At 44.2% G+C, this 23024-nt stretch overlaps 1 protein-coding gene across 1 annotated transcript in view; it reads right to left on the bottom strand.

Annotated features, from left to right (window-relative positions):
• Nucleotides 1-228: 228 nt before the first annotated feature.
• The window catches only part of CFTR (CF transmembrane conductance regulator), a gene marked incomplete at both ends in the record, with an annotated part of 91048 nt that continues 68252 nt past the window's right edge, over nucleotides 229-23024 (bottom strand). The window contains 6 exons of the mRNA XM_084268578.1: nucleotides 229-435; nucleotides 2320-2425; nucleotides 2796-2968; nucleotides 5694-5783; nucleotides 13330-13485; nucleotides 15273-15515. Of these exons, the coding sequence (XP_084124704.1) occupies nucleotides 229-435; nucleotides 2320-2425; nucleotides 2796-2968; nucleotides 5694-5783; nucleotides 13330-13485; nucleotides 15273-15515 (975 nt within the window). The remainder of the gene's footprint in view (nucleotides 436-2319; nucleotides 2426-2795; nucleotides 2969-5693; nucleotides 5784-13329; nucleotides 13486-15272; nucleotides 15516-23024) is intronic.

Here is a 23024-nt window from a genome sequence, read left to right as displayed (position 1 = left end):
AGTCTGGTTTTACCATTAAAAAGTGGCAAAACTTCAAAGAATGTCCTAACTTGCACACGATTAACCATGGGAGGGAAGCAGGTCCCAAAGGCGTGTGAAGTCGCTGCAGTGAGCACCTCCTGCAAGGTCCGATTTGTGCACGGCTCCTGCCGGTTCACAAGTGCCAGTCCTGTCACCGTGAGGCACTGCTGACAATTCATTCCCCAAAAAAGGTGCCCATAGCACGTCTCACAGCCTCGTCTCTTGCACCTCTTCCTCCGTCTCCTCTTGCAAGGCAGTGATTTTGGGCCTAGGCTTGCGTTTGCTGGAGTTCCTGTGCTGTACCGGGAGTAGCTTGAGGCGGTCGGCGTGGCTGATGGCTTGCCTGAAGGAGCTCTTTTCGTTCAGCAGCTTCTGAATGGACTCGTACTGCCGCAACTTATTGTCCTCGATTACCTGGAGAAAGACACCACTCCGTTAGATGGGCAGCGGTGGCGCTGACAGAATCCAGCTAACGCAACTGACGGAGCAGGGAAGAGACATGAAGACCTAACAGAGATCTCCCTCTAACAGGAAAAGCCCAGGTTACTGTTCTCAATTTCTCATTACAACCATAAAGACAGGCATTCGAACTGTAACGTGTGGAGAAGGTGCCCGTTGCTTGAGTTATGGAGCTTGCTGGTTTCTCCTTGCAACTTGGTCTCTACCTCGGAGGTTGTAGTCTCTGGGTAGGTACCACGGCATTCCCCTGGCACTGCAGGTTAAGAAAGCGTTAACTGCAGGGAGCAGAAGTTGTATGGCAAGCAGAGGGAGAAGGCTGCCAGCAAGGTGCCAGGCCTTCTTTGCTTTCCTCTTGCCAAACAAGGAAGCGCTGCTGGCCTGTGTTTGAAGGAGACAACAGGTTTGCCCTGTACGACTGCGCCAGCCTCCCCTGTCAGGCAGCAGACAGGGGAAAATCAGGCTACTCTGCTGGCACTGCAATGCCAGCACACCTCAGGTGAGGGCACAGGTCTGACAGGAAAGAGCTTTTAGCAGCTCTGCTGCTAAAATCTTGTTTGGACAGTGGGAAAGCTGGTCTGGACAGCAGCTGCCTGCCCACACAGCTGAGCGCAGCACGGGCTGTAGGCTGATGGTAGGGCTGGAGTCCAGCACACGTGGAGGAGCACTGGGTCCACCCCCCCTGCCAAAACAGGTTCCCTAGGACAGGTCGCACAGGTAGACGTCCAGACAGGTCTTGAATATCTCCAGAGAAGGAGATTCCATAACCCCCCTGGGCAGCCTGTCCCAGGGCTCTGTCACCCTCACCATGAAAAAGTTCTTCCACATGTTTGTGCGGAACTTCCTGTGCTCAAACTTGAAGCCATTGCCCCTTGTCCTGTCTCCACAGACCATTGAAAAGAGGCTGGACATTTCCCGCTGTGTCCCACACTTCAGGTATTTGTAAACATTAATAAGATGCCCTCTCAGTCTTCTTTTCTAAAGGCTGAACATCCCAAGTTTATTCAGCCTTTCCTCATAGGGGAGATGCTCCAGGGCTTTAATCATCTTCGTAGCCCTCCACTGGAGATCCCTGTCCTTTTTATACCCAGAACTGGATACAATATTCCAGGTGGGGCCTGACCAGGGCAGAGTAGAGGGTGAGAATCACCTCCTTTGACCTGCTGGCCACACTCCTTTTGATGCACCCCAGGATCCCCTTAGCCCTTTTGGCCACCAAGGCACACTGCTGGAAAGTATATCCTCCTGCTGTATATGTATATCCTCCAGCTGTGCTAACGCTCCCAAACAAATCCGGATGGAAAACAATGTTTCACTCTGCTAATACAGAGAAGGTCCTCTCTTATGGAAGAGACAAGAAAGAGGAGAGGAAGGAACCCTGTTTTTAAGAACAATTGCATAATTTGGCTTTTACATCCTTTGCTAACCATTTTTGTACAACAAAGGAAATATCCCAGGGCCCCAATACTTTGTCATCGGGATTAAATGAGAAAGGAATATTCAGGTCTGCTTGATACTGACCATCAGATGTTCTCTCAGCAAACCCTTCTGCCCCATGGGGTCTCCCACTACTCAGAGCTTCCTCACAGAGCTTTGCCATTGCTAACACAGGAACAGCAGCGCTCGCCGCTGTTCCTGTGTTAGCAATGGCAAAGCTCTGTGAGACATTGGGATTCTTCTAGAGCTCTTAAACCAACCAGCATGACTGAGCTTGCCTTATGCCAGCTCAACTCCCCCACCCTGTCAGTCCATCCAGCTTCACCTCTTCTGCTTGGTGTGCCTTGCACAGCCATCAACCGTGAGGTGATGGCAGCACGTGACACCACTACAAGAAACGCTCACCAGAAATCGCTGGCACTCCAGCATCGCCTCCAGCCTGTGTTCGGAGAGTATCACTGTGCAGTTGGCAAAGGCGTGCTTCAGGGTCTTCCTGATCACTTGGGAAGTCCTGAAAGGCAACCAAGAGCAAGCCTTTAGACCGTGAGGTACGTGGCAGCACCGCTCACAGCTTTGCTGATGGCGTTTAATAGTCCAGCTGCGTGATGTGAAGCTCATGCACATGGATCACCAGCACTGCAGTGTCTCAGCGTGCTGCATTTCTGCTGGGAAAGTGCCTACCAGCCATAAAGCCAAGGTCCTAAGGGGCCTTAGGATCAGGAAACTGATCCACCCCCAGAAGACTTAACTGACACACGCTACCAAAATCAGTTCTGGTAACAGACCAGTCAAGTTACAGAAGGTCCCTCTTGGTTGGGGCTGCCTCACTGGTTTTCTTATTTCACGTTAGAAGACAGAACAGATCAAAGATCAAACCGTACACAGGGTCCAGGTGAGCACTTGGTTCATCGAGCAGCAAGATTTTAGCTTTGCTGAGGACTGACCGGGCAAGGCACATCAGCTGTTTGTGGCCATGGCTGAGGACGCAGCCTCCATCCAAAAGAACAAAATCCAGCTTGCCTGGAAATTGCTCGATTACAGACTTCAGCCCGACCTGCCAGAAGGAAAAAGGAAAGGAAAAACGGGTGAGATACAAGGTTACTCGTTGCCTCTAGGCTCCTTGGCCTGATCAGCAGCATTTGTGGAGAAGTTTATGTAAAATGTGAGAACTAGGAATCCCATGTGCTCCGAAACACGCTGCAAAACTGCAACGCAGCCCCAGTGCTTTGTGAAGAGCCCCCTTTGGATTTTTTTTTTTTTTTTAATATTACTGATCTGCAATGAATTTGCATTCCAGGGCAAGGGTGGGGTGAAGAAGGAATTCCTCGTTTGTGTTTCCTTTTACATGGAAGCCACATAAAACTGGAGCGTGCAGGTATGTCTGAGGTGTCTGAAGAGTCTGTGATTTTATTTTTGAGCATATTAAGGCCCGTGCTTCGTTCCTCACTTCTCTTTGAACACACGTTGTGTCCCTGAATGAAATTTTGCATCTAATGGCTGGAAGAAAAGGTTCTTTCTTCTTAAAACTGCACAGGGTGACTCTGCGTGCCCGTAGGGTCCAGGCAGCAGGCTGCAAGAGTAAGACTTCACCTCCAAGATTGACACAAGTCTGACAGCTTCAGGTGCTGAAATATGGGGGCAATAAAAAGCGAAACAGCTGACATCTGTTCCAGCAAGGCCTTGGTCTCTGCAGCTGGTTGCGAGGAGCATAAAAAGGCGGTGCTGAGTTCAGCAGGATTGTCTAAATCCTTGGCAGCCAGCGCGGGTCAGGGATGAGCTGACAGCTAACTTTCTTTCTGTGCCATGCTCCCCAAGTTACACTGACTCACTGTCACTAAGGAGCCAGATTTCAAGAGCATGAACTTTGGAAACAATCCAATCAGTCCTACTAAATGTACTGCAGCTCTTCTCCTTCTCTGTTTGCTTTGCTCTCTCGGCTGTGCAATGGAAACCCCGGGTTAGCATCACAGATTCGCCAAACTCTTTAATCATAAACATTTCAAGAATAAGGGTTTGGGGTTTTTTGTGCCATTGTAAATGAGGTTTAGCTCTTCAGAATCCCAGGCCTGATTCCCGAGGGCAGTGAAAGCGATCATCAAAATGCTAAAGCTTTTCTTTTTCAACAAAGGGGATGTTAATCCACACTCCTTTTTTTTTCTACCCCCAGGGCTCAGGGAAAGTGGAGAAGCACTGAACTGAGCACCCAGTTCCCTCTGCTAGGATTGGCTGAGGTCATTTAACCAAAAAATGTCATGTTGGTTTTATTTGACAGCGAATTACTCATAGAAAGTGTCTACTTCCCTCTTTTCCAAACATAAGGAGGAAATTGTATCAACCCAAAAGAGCGAGCAGGGATGGAATTAACCTCCTAGATGGGAAAGGAGGAAGGCCCATGCTTCATTCCTCACTTCTCTTTGAACACAAGTTGTGCCCCTGAATGAAATTTTGCATCTGATGGCTGGAAGAAAAGGTGCTTTCTTCTTAAAACTGCACAGGGTGTCTCTGCATACCCATAGGGTCTAGACAGCTGGCTGCACGAGTAAGACTTCACCTCAAAGGGTAATGCAAGTCTGACAGCTTCAGGTGCTGAAATACAGGGGCAATAAAAAGCAAAACAGCTGACATCAGTTCCAGCAAGGCGTTGGTCTCTGCAGCTGATTGTGAGGAGCATAAAAAGAGGGTGCTGAGTTCAGCTTTCAGGTGAAGTCCCACACTTGCAAGTGTTTTCTGCTAATTGAGACTTGCTATGGACAAGGAAAACGGCACCAGTTCAGTGTTGACTCTGTATTAATTAGGTCATCCCTCCCTTGGAAAGAGAAATCTGCTTTCCAGGCTGCAGCCCCTTCCCTCCAGTAGTTTTCATGTGCCTTTTCCCTGGGCATGGAGTACCTCTGCGGGGCCGATTCAGCGTTGCCAGAGCCAATAGGTGGCATCTGACAACCGCCGGTGAGTGGGGTTCGGCTCCACCAGGAAACAGACCTGTGACAATCTGGGCCCTCGTCTTGAGAAAAGGGGACAAAAAAAAAAAAACCAAACAAGAGGTTGCTAAAAGCTCAGCACCGGGTTAATAGCATCTGATATTCCATGATCCTTGTTTTCCACGGAAGAGGCAGCTGCCCGTGACAGCAAGCAGTGCGTAAGCCTGCACGTGGTGTCGCGTTGGGGTGCTCCTTCTCAGCTGGCGTAACACTGGCCTGAGAACTGCAGCAGCTCTAAAATATTTTGAGGAAAGATTTTTCTAAGCTCAAATAGTTCCAATTGTGGTAACACCACTCTGACTTCTAGGACAGTCCACAGGCATTTTTCAGTTGTGGGGTTGTTTTTTTTTCCTGTCTTCCAAAGTGTTTACTAGTCATTTCTTATGCTTTTTGGTAGGAAAAAAAAAAACCCAAAAAAGCCTTGCAGATATCTCATATATTTGTCAAAGCATTAAAATGAGAAAAGATAACAGGACGTTTTGCTGTATCAGCTTCTTCCACTTTTTTTGCCTCTTCAGGGTCATCCAGCAGAGCCAAACATAAAACCTCACCTACTACAAATCACTGCATGAGGAACCCAGGCTGTGCTATATGGAAGTTTATCTTTTTTTTTTTTTTTAAATGCCTGATAAAGGTGCCTCTTTATCAGGTAATAAGGAAACACAGTTTACAGCAGAGCATTATCTTTTGTCAGCACTTTTTTTTTTCCTAAGGCTCTCTGTAAACTCAACATTGACCTGCACTGCACTCTGCTGTAATCACTTCACCAGGGGGACACGAGTAACACCGAACGGGCTTTACCTCCTCTGCAACTTTCCATATTTCTTCATCATTCCACTGTCCATAAGGATCCAAATTCATACGAAAAGTTCCAGAAAATATGAACACTTTCTATGAGAAAAAAAAAGACAGACAGCCACAGTTAGATAGGTAACAGGAAATGCTGCGTAGAGGCATTGCAAATTGTGAAGCGTATGGAGGAAGAACAACCTACAAGCGTTACCAGAGGGAGATTATTGCAGGTTATTAGTCTAGGTGATCCTGCTCTGGCAGGGGGGTTGGACTAGATGATCTTTCGGGCTCCCTTCCAACTCCTAATGTTCTGTGATTCTGTGATTCAAAATTGGGGGAAACATTGCACCAAAAAAAAAAAGTCATTTTAAATGTATTTATGTTCAGCTTTTGGCAATTTTCTTAAATAAACTCCTACCCAACCTTGTCTGAAAACCAACAAAAATCACATTTCAACAGTTTCAGGATAAACTGTAGTTCTGTTTTGGAATAAACCTTTGAAAAATGTTTTTTGATTCTTTACCTCATGAAATATATTCAAAGAGAAAACCAGAAAAAGACCACTGACCCGAAGTGTGTGTCCCCACAATTCTGTTTTGCAAAAATAACCCCTCCTGGATATTGGTCAGTATCCAGGGACAACATCCGAAGTCGTTTTTCCTCAATTCATTTTTCTTTTTCTAATAACTTGTAGCCAAATGTTTATCACCATCATTCCTTTCCCTGACATTTCACCCTGTCCCAGCCATATCTCGAAAGAAGGTTTTTCCTCTCTCTCTCCCCATCACCTCCCTGAGATACGATGCAGCCCGACCTGATTCATGACCGTAGCAGCAACAATGTGCCCTTGTATGAGGCTTGTCTGATTGATGCTACAGCCCGTGCTCTCTCCCTGCTCTGTCCCACACCTCCCTTCCGTCACCCAAGATGAAGCGGACGCCCATTTGCCAGCACTGACAGCGCATCCCTCTCGTGCTGAAATTCACTACTGGTTTCTGTTTTCCTCATCAGCCCAGGCAAGCAGATTTAAGCCAACATCCCTCAGATGCACATTTGGTAGCTCGAGAAGCTGTGACTCAGGCAAAATTAAATATTTGTTTAATCTCTTTTTACATGGGGTGGGCGTGCCAGATGCTGGGGGAAATGAGGTTCCTCAAGGGACGTTGAGGTTGCACAACATTCCTTGAGGGATATAACCAAGCTGCCACTGTCTCTGCTGCGAGGTACCTGCTGCTCCTAGCAGGGAGAACTTGCTCTCAAAGTATGTGAGTACCTTGTTGAGAAATATTATCACTTGCTTGTTCTTTCCTCCTACGTACGGAACAAATACCAAGGGGAAAGGCTTGAGACAATTATTTTCTTCTCTTTTGTCTTCCTAAAGGTAATATTTATTTAGAGAAAAGCGCCTTGAAATGCCAGTGATTCACAGCCACATAATTTCTCAGAGTCTTGGTAGCCAAACGCTACCAAAAGTGACGAAGGACTAGCTGTACTAGCAGAATGTGGCAGAGAACTGACTTAGCAAGAACTTTCCCAGAGCTTGGCCAGACTACCACAATTTCCATCTGACCTAGCCTGGGAACTTGGCATTTTTCTCATCAGATCTCAAAGTGATTTATACCCACATTTACATCAATCATTTAATTATGATTAATCAGAAGTTCAAACATGGCAGAATAATGTAAATTTCATTAATTGATTTCCTTAATTAAGGGTACCCAAACCATTTCAAATAACTTACTTGGTGTAAGAGAGAAGGAAGCACCCCATTCAAGAGAACAGAGGAGAAAGGCAGCAGCAGCAGGGTGGTCAGTGGGGTGGTCAGTGGGGTGGTCAGTGGGGTGGGACACCTTCACCCCACTGCCAGCGACACCCCGACCGAGCTGCAGCGGAGGTGGAGGTGCACACAGACAAAAGCCAGTGAAGCACTTTCAGTAGAGACTAGGGGCAAGCATAGAGTCTCCCCTTTATAACCACGACTGGTAAGGCCAATGAATGCTTCGGTGAAGTACAGCGCAGCCCTTTCCACATGCCCTGCATCAGATAGGTGGTGCAGAGCAGGGGCAACAGATTTGCACCAGGATTAGGCTTTTCCAAGGAGTGGGTGTGGTAGAAATAATAAGGCCATGGAAAGTGTCAGAGGTGGGATTGCTCACACTCCAAGCACCATGTGTTTAACTAATGGAGTAGGTATTTTCAGTGCTCAGGGGTAAAGAATAGTTAACTAAACAAACCAGTTTTAAAGAAGATAGGGCTGAATTACATTCCTGCTGAAGTGCAAAAAAGCAAGCTATTCCCAAAAGTACCTTCCCCCCACCCCTCCAACCCAAGGTAAATATTTCATTGTCCTGAGTTCTGGTACTTCTCTCTCTGTTTCAACACCTACTTCCTCCCAGCTCATTAGAAACCACATAGGGTTCACTTGAGTAAATACCTTGTGAGTCACATGGGCAGTTTAGAGATCACTTAAATAGAAGCAGACACCCCACCCCCCACCCCCAAAAAAAAATAAATCTTAAAAGTCTAAAGTGAAAGAACCCCATGAAAATGAATCCCATAGTCTGGTGTGAAGTAATAGTGAAGAAGCAGAAATAAGGAGAATATTGGAAGGGGGAACAGATGGCTTAGGGAGATGGGCAGCAAATCTGGAACCGTTTCCTTCTTGATCACTTGTTCAAATCCACCCAGGATGATAATGGGTGTGATCATATGACAAATACTTTCTCAGACCTGACATCCAACAAGAAACAAAACACTCAGGAATATAAATATGGTGATGTTTATGTTCTGACCACCCCAAACATTGTAAATCAACCCCTCTGAAGGGCATTAATCCCCCTCAGTGGATAGAACCTCTGCATAGTGGTTACAGCGTGGGATACACCCAGGCTGTGGCAGTAAATTTCCAAAGTGATTTAAGTGTTAGATGGAGAACCAAGACCCAGGAGTGCCTAAGAGTGCTGGGTTTGGCTGGGATAGCGTTAATTTTCTTCATACTGGCCAGTATGGGCTGTGTTTGGGATTTGTGCTGAAAAGTGTTGGCAACACAGGGATGTTTTCATCACTGCTGAGCAGTGATTGCACAGAGCCAAGGCCTCTTCTGCTCCTCACCCCACCCCACCAGTGAGGAGGCTGGGGGTGCACAAGGGGTTGGGAGGGGACACAGCCAGGATAGCTGACCTCAATAGACCAAAGGGATATCCCACACCATATGGTGTCGTACTCAGCATGTACAGCTGGGGGAAGAAGGAGGGAGAAGGAAGGGGACGTTCAGAGTGATGCTGTTTGTCTTCCCAAGTAACCGTTACACGTGATGGAGCCCTGCTCTCCTGGAGATGGCTGAACACCTGCCTGCCCATGGGAAGTGGGGAATAAATTCCTGGTTTTGCTTTGCTTGTCTGCATGGCTTTTACTTTACCTATTAAACTGTCTGTATGTCAACCCATGACTCTCCTCAGGTTTACCCTCCTGATTCACTATCTCATCCCAGCAGGGAAGAATGAGCAAGCAGCTGCATGGGGCTTTAGTTGCCAGCTGGGGTTAAGCCCCAACACTAAGGAAACACATGCAGAAGAGTAGAGGATGAGTAGACAGGACACTGCTGAGGAGTGAGAGTATCCAGGCTGTGAGCAGCTGCTTTTGCAAGAAAAGACAAAGTGTGTGCAGGTCCTCAGCAAGACCCATGGGCCCTTGTTCACACACGCTCCAGAGCTGGAGAACAAATGCAACATCACCTGGAACCAGGCACTAGCTCCACACTCCAGAGCAGTTCAGAGTAACAACAATACAACCTCCATGTTGCCTCCTGTGCTTCATATACATTTTGGCAACAATATCAACATGAAAGAAAATCTAATTGCTGTATGAATGCTTTAGTATTAGGTGCAGAGTTAGAGGTTTTGGTTTCAAAAGTGTCTTTGAAAGACTCTATATCGACATGAAAATATTTACAGACAAGAATAAGTGCACGAGGGCAATGAAGACCTTCTGCAAGCTTTTTGGGACCATTGCAACTTTCTTCCCTGAAGATGCGAACACCTGTGCCTTCCACAGAGTTTACTGGTAATCAGAAGTGCTCTGCTCCTTGCAACACCAGACCCATGATCGATAAAACAGCCTATATACTGCCCGAAACAAGCAGGTAATTAATGTCCCCAGGTGCTCTGTGCATGGGTATGGTGCAGCAGATGCTCCCTGGTACGGTGATGCTGACTCATGGGGATGCCCTGCAGGAAACCAGCCTCTGCAGGACCCTCTGCAGGACCATCTCTGGGGAGCAGCACTGCTCAGAAGGGAGCAGGAGGAGCCCTGGCATGCTGCAAAAGAGCCACCCCCTGTCCGAAAGTGATCAGCCCTGAAGGGTATGAGAGGCAGTGCTGGAGACAGACAGATAGGAACAAAGTCAGATAGCTACTGAAAAACTGCAACTGCGAAGATAAAAGTTACAAAATTTCACTTCTTAAGTAAAACAAAAGAGCAAAAGTGATTTGGTTTATATTTTTTTGGTCAGCTGGCAGTCCCACAGACTGTAGTTCTTTCATTCTCCATCCTAAGCTTGATTTTAACACTACATGGAGTATCTGCACATAGACAACGGTGTGAGATTGGGCAGGATGCAGAGGAACAACACTCAAGAGGATGCCAGAAGTCATCCCCTTCCTTTGAGCTACCAGCTCAAATTTCTGAAGGGATTTTCTCAATCTGACTCAGCTTCAGTGTGCTGAAACCAGATGCGTCTGGATGTCCTCACCCTGGAAACGTGGTGGGGACAAGATGCAGAAGCAGCATCAGAAAGGACTGCCCAGGAAGTCCGAGGATGATGGGCGGTGATTATAGTTCAAACAGCCTGCTATCGCTGGAGGAATTGCTTTGCATGAGAATGACAAACATCCTGTGGGAGCAGCGCTGTGGTCAGGCTGTGCTTCAGTGGCATCAGCCTGTGAGGGGATGCGGGAAGGAACTTCCTTGTGGGTGCTCCAGGAAACGGGATTTGTATGGTTTAGCCCTTCACGCCACTGCAACGCGCTGACAGCTGGATTTGAGATACTGAAAGGAACAGGTCTTTGCCTTTGCTCTGGCTTGGCGTGAGCCCTGACCACCCTGGGGGCCACTCCAGCATCCTGGAGCGCACGGAGCAGAGGGCGGTGTGTTAGGACGCTGTGTGTGCTATGCAGGTGCACATCAGTGAGGTTCCCACAGAGGAGAAGCACTTCTTTTCTTCTGAGTTGAGAAATTTAGGGGTAAGGAAGAGGAAAGTGTTAAAAAGTTTTCACGAGGAAGCACACCTCACGTAGAGCTCTATTTTCCCTTTGTTAGTGAAGCCTCTCCTAGAGACAGCAAATACCCTTGTGTTGCTGTAGGCCAGCCTTCCAGGAAAGGAAAGGCAACATTTTTTCCCCCCATTCTGAAGACATAGGTGAACAGCAAAGAACTAAAAGCTCCCTTTGTTGTGCCAGGAAAGGCAGGGTGGCATACGCCATTTCTCTTCCCTGCCGGGAAAGGGCTGGTGGAAACTTCATTTCGTTCTGACTGTGGGAACTTCTGAGGCATAATGTGCAGTTCTTTGGCAAGGCTCTGGGGCAGGACCTGCAGCTGAAGCACACAAACAGCCTGGCAACTCCTGTGACCTTCCGGAGAATGGAGGGCTGAGATTTTCTGGCATAGAGCCACATATTCCAAACTGAACTAAATAGGTAATTTTAACATTGAACTAACTGCACTTCACTAGCAGAAAGGCAAGTTACACCACTTCTTTAATAAATGCCTCTCACTTTTTGCTGATGGTTGCAGAATGATGTTTTCTATACCATTAGTGACTCTATGGTGAGCACTCAACTATGAGAATTATTAATCATATTTTCCACTGGGACAAGGAGGCTACTTGTTATCAAGCATTCTGTTTTCTCCTCAGTCCTTGCATTCCCAAGGACAATGAGAAATGGGAAGCAGAAACCCTGTTGGACAACCACGTCCCAAAGGAAGAAAGGGCTGAGAGCAAAAGGATGCGAGAAACAGGGAAGCCCCTTCCAATACAGAAAGTTATATGTGGCTGTATGCCTATATCAGGAAAACTTCCCAGCTTATACTGGTAAAAGTATCCTTCATCCTTTCCAGCCATCCTTTGGAGGACAGCTGTGTAACACACCCATCCTCCAAACTGCACAGATGCAGCTGCATTTGCAGTGCACTGCACTGCTGCCCCGATCCGAAGGGGTGACTTTTTCCATGCTTGCAGCCAACAATCATGGTGCAGAACTGAACCAGCACTGACAAAGGAATCAGGGTTTACAGGAATGGATAGATGTGACAGTGTTGAAGAGAGGACAGAAAGGGTGAAGACAGGTCAGCTACCAAAGGGCAGCTTGCCAAGCAAGCCTCAGCTCAGCAGGCAGCGTGTGACCCGGCCAGGCCATCGGTAGCAGCCACCCCTCAAGGATGGGTAAAGGTGGGACAGGTTGCATGTCCCCTCCTCGCAGTGTGGCAGGCTGGGCTGCAACTGGGGTCCGTCTGCCTCTCAATACCACAAGTGACTTGCTGGTAAGATTGCAGTCAACTGTTATTTGAATTATTCTGCCACACTCAGGAGATTCCCAAAGGAATGAACATTTCTCAGTGTGTTTAGCAGCTGAGGAACTATCCAGCACACAACTTTCAAAGACGAGAAGGCCAGTACATGCTACTCATGTACCAGTGTCATTGGAAAGGACTGACAGCTTTCAGCAACAGAATTAGAACACGCAGCACTGAAACGATGCAGTTTCTTCCATCAGTTTTCATTGCTACTTCGACAGTGACTGATCACTTTTTAGGGTCACTGCATGCAGCCAATGATGTCAATTTTTGCGACAGATAATCCAGAGCTGTAACTAAGGTAGAGCATTGGTTCTGCTAGGACATTGGCAAGGGACACAGAAGCTCAAGGTTTAATTGTTTGCTCCTCCTTAGACTATTTTTCTTGTTCCAGTTATGTGAAAGTATTAGGGTGCCTAAACCCATGTGAGGAGCTGCTTTCCCTTTTCACCCCTGAAAGGTATTACTTCCCATATGCCACAAGTACAAACAACATCGAGTGCTCCCTTAGACATGCACCACAATCCAGTAATGAGAGGTGACAGCTAACAGAGTGACAAGCCCAAGTTGGGGATCAGCTAATGGCCTAGTAAGGTATGAAAAGCAGTAAATCTGCTCCTGATCTGTCAGAGAAAACAGGCAACAGGTAGTATCCACATTAACCAGAGTATGTGCTGTAGGGCTTTGGAAAACAATAGCTGAGAATACCACTGATTGTATTTTTTTCTTCAGGTGGCACTATCTTATTTTGCATCAACATGCAAACTGTTCCAGAGGTGCAGGGGTAGGCAGGCTACAAACACTTCTGTTTGCGTGTGCTGTACCTTCCCATTGCCAGAAGGGCAGAATTCGTGTGCTTGGCATAGAACCCCCTCAAAAAGTACAGCTTGCTGTGAACCATCCCATCCCTTCCTCACTCCTTCCCTCCCTCCCACTCCTCTTGTCACAAAATCTTTGTGTTTTGTTATTGTTGCTGAGCAGAAAATTACTAACTTACAGCTTGAAAGTAACTATGTACTCATAGATATAGAACCAATGAAATGAAAGGTATGCAAGTACACAGTAATCTCATTACCTGAGGAATCACTCCAAATGCCTTTCTCCATTGCTGCACGCCGACCGTGTTCCAAGAGACCCCATCAATCTGGATATCCCCTTCTGTATTCAGCAGTCTTAAAAACGCAAAAAGTAAAGTGCTTTTTCCTGAGCCAGTTCTCCCTAAAAGGCCCACCTGCAGTGCAAATCATAAAAGCAAACACTTAATACAGCTCATGTATTAACCACACACCAAGGCAGAAACACTTTGACTATCCTGTTGAGATCCATTTGGATTGTTCTCCACTGCTGAGATCTCGATGTCCTCATTGCTCTCTACAGCTTCCTGAGGAGGGGAACTAGAGAGAGGGGTACTAATCTCTTCTACCCGGTATCCAGTGACAAGATACGTGGGAATGGTTCAAAGCTGCACCAGGGGAGGCTTAGACTGGACATTAGGAAGCATTTCTTTACTGAGAGGTTGGCCAAGAACTGGAACAGGCTTTCTAGAGAGATAGCAGATGCCCCAAGCCTGTCAGTGTTTGAGGCATTTGGACAATCCCCTTAATGTTGTGCTTTAACTTTTGGTCAGCCCTGAATTGGCCAGGCAGTTGGACTATATGACCGCTGTAGGTCCCATCGACCACCTCAGCAGAGGAGAGGTCTCACCCTTCCTGCTTGATTTGCACGCCCTTCCCCATGGGGCAGTAACAAATCCTCTCCAGTTTAAGGAGCACTCTCCAATTCTGGAAATGCTACCTCTGAGTCCAGGGTTCATCACCAAAGTTGGATGGGCTTCCTATATCGTAGCCATTGAAAAAAGGATCTTTGTTTTAATTGCTCTGCTCGCTCTCTGTAGAGTACAAAAGTATCTTTCATTGCTTCAAGGGATTTTCCAGGATGTAAATCCACCAGATTGCAGCGGCACCTGCACCTCCACGCTCCAGGAATCACAGGTGCCTCTCTTCCAAAGGCAGTGTCAGGAGGGTGCTACAGGAGTCAGACACCCAGTTTCAAAATGTTGGTGCCCACACACTTAGTAGATGAAACATTCAGTTCATATAAATGAAGACAGGTCCACTAAATCCAGCAGAGACTGGTGCCATCCAAACCAGGAGCAAGGACCTGCCTCATGGCAAGGTCAGTGAACTGTCACTGAAACCATTTTCTTATCTATGTGGGAGCATTAAAAATGGCCTCTTCATCCCTGTGGCTCCAGCTCAGGAAGCCACACAAGCTTTTCTTCTTGCTCTACCAAGGACAGTCCTTCAAGCATGAGCTTGAAGCAAAGTGTTAAACCTCTAATTGCTGTCCTGAAACCAAAGCTCTTTCTTGAACACAACCCTAATTATAGGTTCGTCAATCTTCTGAAGAATAGAACTGTTTATGGTTTGTTACATAATAATTCCGGGTGGCATAGAGCCCTTATGGAACGGGCGAGACGGCACCTCCACCCTCCGGCTGCCGGAGCCAGCGGTGCGTTACCCTTGGCAGAGCGGGCAGTATTCTTTCGTGCCCTGCTCCACCTGGGTCAGGCTGCCCCTCAGCACCTGTGCTCACCAGCAAGCTTCCCTCTCCCCAGGAGGAAAAGCCGGATGACTTCAGGCATGGGAATGCGACTTAGGGAACTGATGCATACGTATTTTATGGGTATATTCTGCTCCCCGTGGCCAGCAAACACCCCCACTGTGCTTCACTGAGGTGTCCATAGCCTCAAGATTTCTAGGATAACTGAGGCAGGTTCTGTGTGGGGGTTTTTTAATGCTTGTAGCCACTAATGCTGCAGGGGAACTCTTTTTAAGAGGAGACACAAGACACTTAGGTTCCTCAGGTCTTCAGATGCTTACTTTGTTTTCTGACGATTTCATTTACAAAACCTCACTGGATGCAGCTTACACTTCAGTGAATGAATAGGTTTATAATGCCACCTCTGTGCTCAAGCTTAACAGAAGTCAGATCAAACACAAGAAAACAGCATCTCACCCTCTGCCCTGAACTTATGGAAAAGGAAATGTTTTCTAACACAGCAGCTCCTCCTTCGCTGTATTTGGCCGTAAGGTCCTTCACAGCCATTTGGCCCCCGGATGGCCAGTTCCTCTCTTTCTTCACGTGCATATTTTCAATTACAAGGGCATCTGACAGCTGGTTGTTCTTCTGCGGCTTAAAGCTGCTCGTCTCTTCTGTTGGCATGTCAATGAATTTAAATATTCGTCCAACAGAACGCATCTAGGAATCAAAACAAACAGTATTTTAATTGTAATTAATACTCCTTAGCTATGAAAACAAATGAAATCAAATTATTCCTAATTCCCAGCCAGAACAGTGAGTCTCTTTTCAGTGTAAGTTATGCCATGTTACAATTTTCAAGGGTAGACTACTTCTTGTATAGAGCTCTGGGTTTGATTGCTCTTGTCCTGCATTGGTTCGACATGTGATTCCACTCGCTGCCTTTTTAAATGGGCACAACTGCTCTTTATAGCTTTAAAAAATTATTCAGAAAACTGCAAATGACCTGCATTTCTGAAAACAGAGTGTGATCATTAAAGCAGCCTTGGAGTCTTCAACTCCTTCCTCTTGCAGCGGGTTGCCCGACCCAAAAGCTGAAGTCCCTTGGATAATGACTGATCTCTAAAGATCAGCAGACTGGGTGGAATTTGAAAGATGTAATGCAGTAGCATCAAGCAAAGGGGAACAAGCATCAGATTAACATCTGAATATTTATGAGAAATTACCTACAGTTTTTACAAAAAAATCTAGTAGGAGGTTCCATGACAATTAATTTTGTATCTGTAATTTTATATAATAGGTGAAATAATCAAGTCCTGCAGTTCATGAACATCAGGCAGAAGTCGCTAGTAGCAGTCAGTCAGTTTTCAAAGGAACATGGGCCTAAAAGGGATCCTCTTGATTTTTTACTTATTTTTAATGGCTCAAGGTTCAATTAATGCATAGTTAATTAATCTCCTTCACTAGAACTTTGCTGCTTAGATGGTCAGAAAATATATTTTAATATCTATGAATCCATTTCTTCTTGTAAATTAATTTAATTCTAAACAGTTCTTTTTCCCAGCTGCTTTTCCCATTAATTTATGGAGGGCTACCTTAGATCCAGTCACCCTTTGCTCCCCGAGACTAAAGAAAATCCAGGTTTAAGCTTCTTTCTTAACATATGTTCTCCATCTCCAAACATCCCAGTTCAAATTAATCTTTCCTGTCTGACCACAGTGTACACAGCATTTTGGATGATGTTTCACAGGGACATGGTACGAAGGCATGATGCTTTCCTGTCTATATTAGGGACACCTTGATTAAAGCATCCTAGGATCATATGCTCTCTCTTCACAGTCTTACAGTCACCCTCTGATCAGGGTGGCCAGCCAAGCTTTCTTCAATCTCAGCCATTTCTAACCAAGGAGATCCTTACTTACAAGAGAGGTTATTCTTAGCAGCCCCTAAATTTAAGCCTGCAGTTTGGCTACTGAAACCTATTTTATATCAGCCATTTGAGGTCACCTAATACCTTTCAGCTCCCAGCATCCTTCATGCTAACATTGTCTTTCAGCTCTCTGCCTTTGGCAGATTTCTTCAGCACAATTTTTTTTTTCTTTGTTGAGAGCATTAAAAAAAGATTAAAATGAGCTCAGTCACAAATCTAATCTTTGTTGAGTAGCCTCCCTACAGCTTAATGCTTACAGCTTAATGCCATTTCCTTTCTGCCCAACTCATTAACTAGTTTACAGTTCTTGCAATAATCCTGTTCTCCTTCATTTATATAATTTCTGAAACACAGCCACAGCCAGTGCTTTCCTGAAGACAAATGGATCTACTACATTACCTTTGTCTGGAAAATAAATCATTGGACACAGTTACCAGGTTAGCCTGGCACAACCTTAATGTCAGCAAACCTGGCTGATTTGACTGTGTAAGCACTGTGCCTTTAATTACTTCTTCAAATTAGTTTTTAAAGACTGCTGCCACCAGACTTAACAAACTGATGGTGGCATGAATGAGTTCCCATTTCTCCTTCTTACCCAAAAGTGACAGTTGTTATTCTATCACCCTCCACCACCACCGCCAGCTCGGTGGATTCATTTGAAGTGATCATTACCAGATGTCCAGCTTCTCAGACAGTCATCCCTGAACCCCAAGAAGGTATATCTGGTTCCACCTGGCCTGCATGCATGGGAAGGCATTGTTCCAGCCTTGTTTCACATGTTTAACAGAAATGCCCAACTGCAGAAGCTAATCATCGTTACTCAAAGACTGATTTTTAGATGGACTGATTCATGGGTGGTGTATGTGTCCCTGCACGGACTGGACAGGAAATTTAGTGGGATCAGGATTCTTATTAGAAGCTTCTGTTATGTGCCTACAACTAGGCTGTTTTTTTCCGTATAACTTCCATCTCAGATTTTGTGAATCTCATTTCTACCTTCTGCTGCACTTTCAGCTTAAACACTGTCCTTTTACTGATCAAGTACCCACACAGAATTTGGGCCGTTTGCAAGTCTAACTCTGATTTTTTGCAGTCTCTCTTCACTATCTGCTTTTTGACTTCCAATCCATAGCTTGCTTTGGTTAGCTAATTCATTCTGTGGAGGCTGTCATTTCTAATATACTTTTGGAGTGTGTTGCTCATTCTGGTAGCCCCAGAGGCTCCAAAATTTCATACTGTTTTTATCTCCTCCTATGCAGGAAACAAATTTCAGCCCCTCATCTGAAGATGTGACCTTAGTCTATGTTCGGGCCCCTAACCACCTTAGACCAACTAACTTGATTAACTAGATTCCTCAGTTTACCAAAGTGTGACCTTTGTAAACAACAAGAATAAACTATAAGATAAGGTCAATTCTTATTGGCCAGAAATTACTTAATAAAATAAAAAAAGATAGACACCTTCATAGCTACTGCATCCAGGAATATCTGAGCCTTACCATTAGCGTTTGTTCTCTAATCTGTATTCCCAGTAATGTATCTGCTTTCAGTGCCTTTATGGAAAACCCTTTGTACACCTTTGATCCTGTTAGACTGCTGTTGTAATTCCTTCTGCAAAATGACTCTGTTCAATATATTACCATTCTTTCCCCCTTTTTTTTTGTCCAGATTGAAATACCGTCATGTGGATTTTCAGTGTGGAGGCAAATATATTTATATAATGCAAGGAAACACTGGGGTAATTGCTTACATCTCAGCACCTCAAAACACAACTGTGACAGGAGCTTTGAAAAGCATGTTAACACCCAGGGCACACCGACTGCAATTTCCACTTCAACCCCTCTGGAAGATGGAAAGGCATGGTGATCATCACCATGATGTATGAATGTCATCTCATTTTGGTGATACAAACCTACAAGGAAGACCTTGGATCGAGCTAACAATTTTCTTCCTGCCTGACTGTCTTTAGTAAATCCCCACAATGCATTTATTTTAATCAGTGTTTGATGGAACATTTCTTTTCAGAAATCTTATCATTTTAGAAATATCACTGCTTCAGAAATCAAGGTCTTTCTTGACTTCAGGACCTGTGAATGTTTGTACAGGCAGGGATTACCTATATAATTGCCCAAGAGATCCTACCATTATACGTTAGCTAAAATCCACTATGAAGCCAGCTGGACAAAGAGCCTTTCCTTACAACAGAAAATTTAATATCTGTTCCAGCTTCCCTGACAGATTTATCAGTCACATAGCACAGGCAGATCTTTTAGACAACTTAATACTCTTAAATCAATTCAGAAGGATGCTTTCCTAGTTCTGTAATTTGCATTATGATTTATATCTGGGCAGAAATGTAGCATGAATGTCAGCAACATTTTACAAAGATATTAATTCTTCCTCTCACAGGTAGAAATTTTCTGTCATTCATAATGACAGGTATAGTGTAAGTGACAGCAAGTTTCTTATCCATTATTCCCATCAGCAACGTGCCTGCTATATTCACATTCTCTAACACTTTAGAATAAAAGAGTATATTTACTACTTTCATCTAAAAATGTCTAGAGCATAATACACTATTTTTAGCCTTGCCTAATTGTATTTTACTGCGATTTTAATAACATTGCAATTTCTTTCATTTACTTTCTCATTAATATCACTTAAACTCTTCCGAATGTTGAAGGAGAATTCATAATATAATTATGTAACATATATTTCCAGAAAGTAGAAGAAGTCATTCTTTTACAAGTATTCAAATGCAATTAATTTCATCAGGCCCTATGTTCTCTTCTGCTAGAAGGAGAGCAGTTACCCTTTCTGGATCAGACATGTATAGTACTCAACGACCATGTTGAGTACTTGAGTACTTTGCTGCCTCAAAAACATGCTGTCTGGAAAGTGTGGTGTGCAACTGAGGCATCCTCTGAGAGGTTGGTCCAATGGCTCCTGTTGCTAAAAAAACCTAACAACCCTGTGCACTAAGTCACTGCAAAAATTGGGTCAGTGCAGGCGGACCATATGGTTTTACTGAGGTCTCACATCTTCTGCTGTTGTATTTTGGGTGCACTTATAGGACATCAACTCCCATTACAAATTGCAAAAATGAAATATTTAGTTCACATCAAACCTGAACTGATTTTTTTTTCCTTTTTCTCACACAAATTTGCAGGCAGAAAAACAAATGTTCTAACAGTTCTAACAGATTTTTCTCAATTCTGTTCCCTTCCAGATGACCAACACCTCACCTTGAGAAATGCCATTCTGATGAGGATTTTCCTGTCACGTATCTAGTCTGCTTAAACTTTGGAGATGAACAGTGTTCTCAGGTTTTCTGCTGGTGGCAGTAAAAAGCCATATAGTCCTACTCAAAAACCAAACCAAGTAAGAAACCCACCATTGAACAGGTTAAAGCAGAAATAGCATGGGAAAATAAGAGTGTGAAAACCAGATGTAAAAGCACCATTATTTTTCATAGTCCTACTTTTTATTTGGTCCTCTTCTCTTCTTTTGGGGGGAGCAGTCTTTTTATATCTCCTTACATAAATAACTGGCAACTGTAAAAGCATGGCACCTTCTCTTTCCCTAGCAAAAGGAATTGTCCTTCCCAGTTATAGTGCTGCCGCTACAGGATACACATCAGTGAAGGAGGAGGTTATAAAGCATTAAAACAGCCCACTGGGACTTGCCAGTGCTTAACTGTGAAAGCAGCACTTACTGGAAAACTTATTTTCTATTTCCTTCTGAAAGAAAAACATTAAAAATACTACAAGACTGCTTGGAGGGATATGAAAAGGCCTGAAAACCAGCTAAACGGATATTAGCAGAAATGATCAAAGTGCAAAGATAAATCTAGCCTAACTGGTTGCTTTAAGTGAAACAATGGATAGCTGTCAGAGTGACCACACGTGTTTGAAAAAAAAGAAAAGGGAATAAAAAAAAAAAAAGAAAAGAAAAGACCAGAGCAGATAAAGTATTGGAGCTGTAGAGAACAAAATGCCAAAACTATTATGGGGTATTAAAAGACAATGGGGATTTTTCTGTTAAAGCCAAACCAGTTCAACAGAAATTACTTCAAAGACAGTATCTGTGTATGTAAAACCAAAATCCAACCTGGAAACTCAGATCTCTTCAATATGTACACCAGTGCCACAGAAAGCTCAAGGAGGAGACTGTGTGGAATAAACTCAAACTTGTCACCTACCCACCTGTTTGGTTAGCATTCCTTCCGGTACATTTTTTTCCTTCTTTACATGATCCTGCTTCCCTAGTCTTCTCCCTTCCTGTCCGTTTGCTTGCATTCATTTCACCAATGTCCAGTACCTTACATATCTCACAAAACAACTCAGTATGGGCTTGATGCTATATACTAGCTAACTACAGCAGCTAATGCCTTTGAACATGGGTTCCAACCATCTGCTTATCAACCATCCAGCTTATCTAACAACCACAGATATCTACCTACAAACATGCTACATGCTCAGGCATGCTTACGTACAGGCTTGTTAAGCAAGCATGGACGTCACAGCTGCTCAAGGAAGGGCAAGAGTGATGTCATCTAGAGTGACACATGCATATCTGTAACTGGAGACCCGTGGAGATGTGTCATTTCTAGTAAATTGTGGGGTGCTTCAAAGAACCCCTTGAGAGAAAAATAGGGCATAACCAAATAGACTAAGTAGTCAGGCACACACATAAGCCTTTGCAGGACACCTGTAACTAAGTAATTGAAAAGGACTTTAAGGAGAAAAGTGCTAAATGTAGAGAATGTGAAGAATGGGAAATAATGCCTGCATCACTCAGTGAAGCAGTTTTATTATCTTGAAACCATGAAGGTATTCCTATTTGCTTGTGCACAGAAGGAGGTTTTGAATGTCAGGAAAACCAACCCCCCAGCGCCCATTAGTTGGACACCTGGGATATGTAAAAAGATAGGCAGCTATCTGCTGCTCAGAGAAGTCCAGAGGATCCATCTATAATTTGATGCATCTTAGAAAGCTTTCTATAATATAATACAATGTAATGTAATATAACATATTATATAATATGTAACAGACTACATATAACATATAATGTATATTATGTTATATATATGTGATATGTAATACATAATATTAATATAATATAGTATAATATGATACAATATAATATAGCCAGTGTGCCAGTACAGGAATTTGTCATAATAAAATTTACTCAGAAACATCTAAAGCAACTTGAGACTTTCTTTTCTGGGAAAAGTGGGTAACTTCCTTACTGCTATGATATTTTAACACCAATGTATTTTTTAAAAAGGCAAGATCTTTACTAAAACACTAGTGTATCAGGCACCCTCTACATCCTACAGTAAGACTTCCTCTTGCTCTTGTGAAACACCCACAGTTTGTATTAAGCTTTATAATACGTGCGTGATATAATTCTTATGCAGATTGTTACACTTAACGTGGTCACATTACGCCTTACAGGGCTAAGATGGAGTTTGAAAATGAGAGCTGATAGAACGTTGTTGCTGCTGTGCCTCACCAGCAACAAGTTTTACTTCATTATCAGCCATATAACTGTGGTCCAGCGTGTCTTGCTGTTACGCAAAGTAGCCCGTTCATGGAGTGTTTGCCCTTCAAGACAGGCTGCTCTAACAAGCAAAGGGTCAGCATACAGCAACTGGTGGGTTGGGGAAAAAATGTGTCCCTGAGTGGCAGTCAGCTTTCTGGGCTATCACCAGTCACATGTGTAAACAAGAGATTAGATGTTGTAAGTGGCTAATTCCCAGTTTTGGGGCTCTTAAGGATTTCCTTAAGGATGAGGGTGTCGAGCCACTTATTTTTAAAAAATTACATGTCAAACTGGCAAATATTCCTTTACTGTCACGGTCTGCCCCAATTATACTCTTTTTAATAAGTCCTTTCAGATAATTAGGAATATTCAAGCTACAGCATGCTGAAAGCTGCAAGAACAAACACATTATTTTATAAGTTTCCCATATGCTTCTCATATCTCAAAAAATAAGTGATAAGTTATCCTTGTGAAAGACCCTGTTTCAAAAGCAATCCTAAGTAATGGAGTAACTATGCAAATTAAAGTGGTAAACATGTACAATGCCAAAGCCTTATGTCAGAATTTGTTTTACACAAAGCCAGAAAAAGACCCCCAGGGAAACCTTGGACAAATTTTTAAATCCCTATTGATTTTGCATGGAAGGAGTTCAACAATATCTGTTATGATCTGCTGTGCAAAGCCATAGTAGACCAAGCTATATTATATACCTTAGTGAAGTATATAATCATAAAAAACAGGTCTGAGCCTTTT

The sequence above is a fragment of the Gallinula chloropus genome (assembly GCF_964237585.1).
Source record: "Gallinula chloropus genome assembly, chromosome: 1".
NCBI classification, from domain to species: Eukaryota; Metazoa; Chordata; class Aves; order Gruiformes; family Rallidae; genus Gallinula; species Gallinula chloropus.
This window is presented reverse-complemented; position numbering and strand designations above follow the sequence as displayed.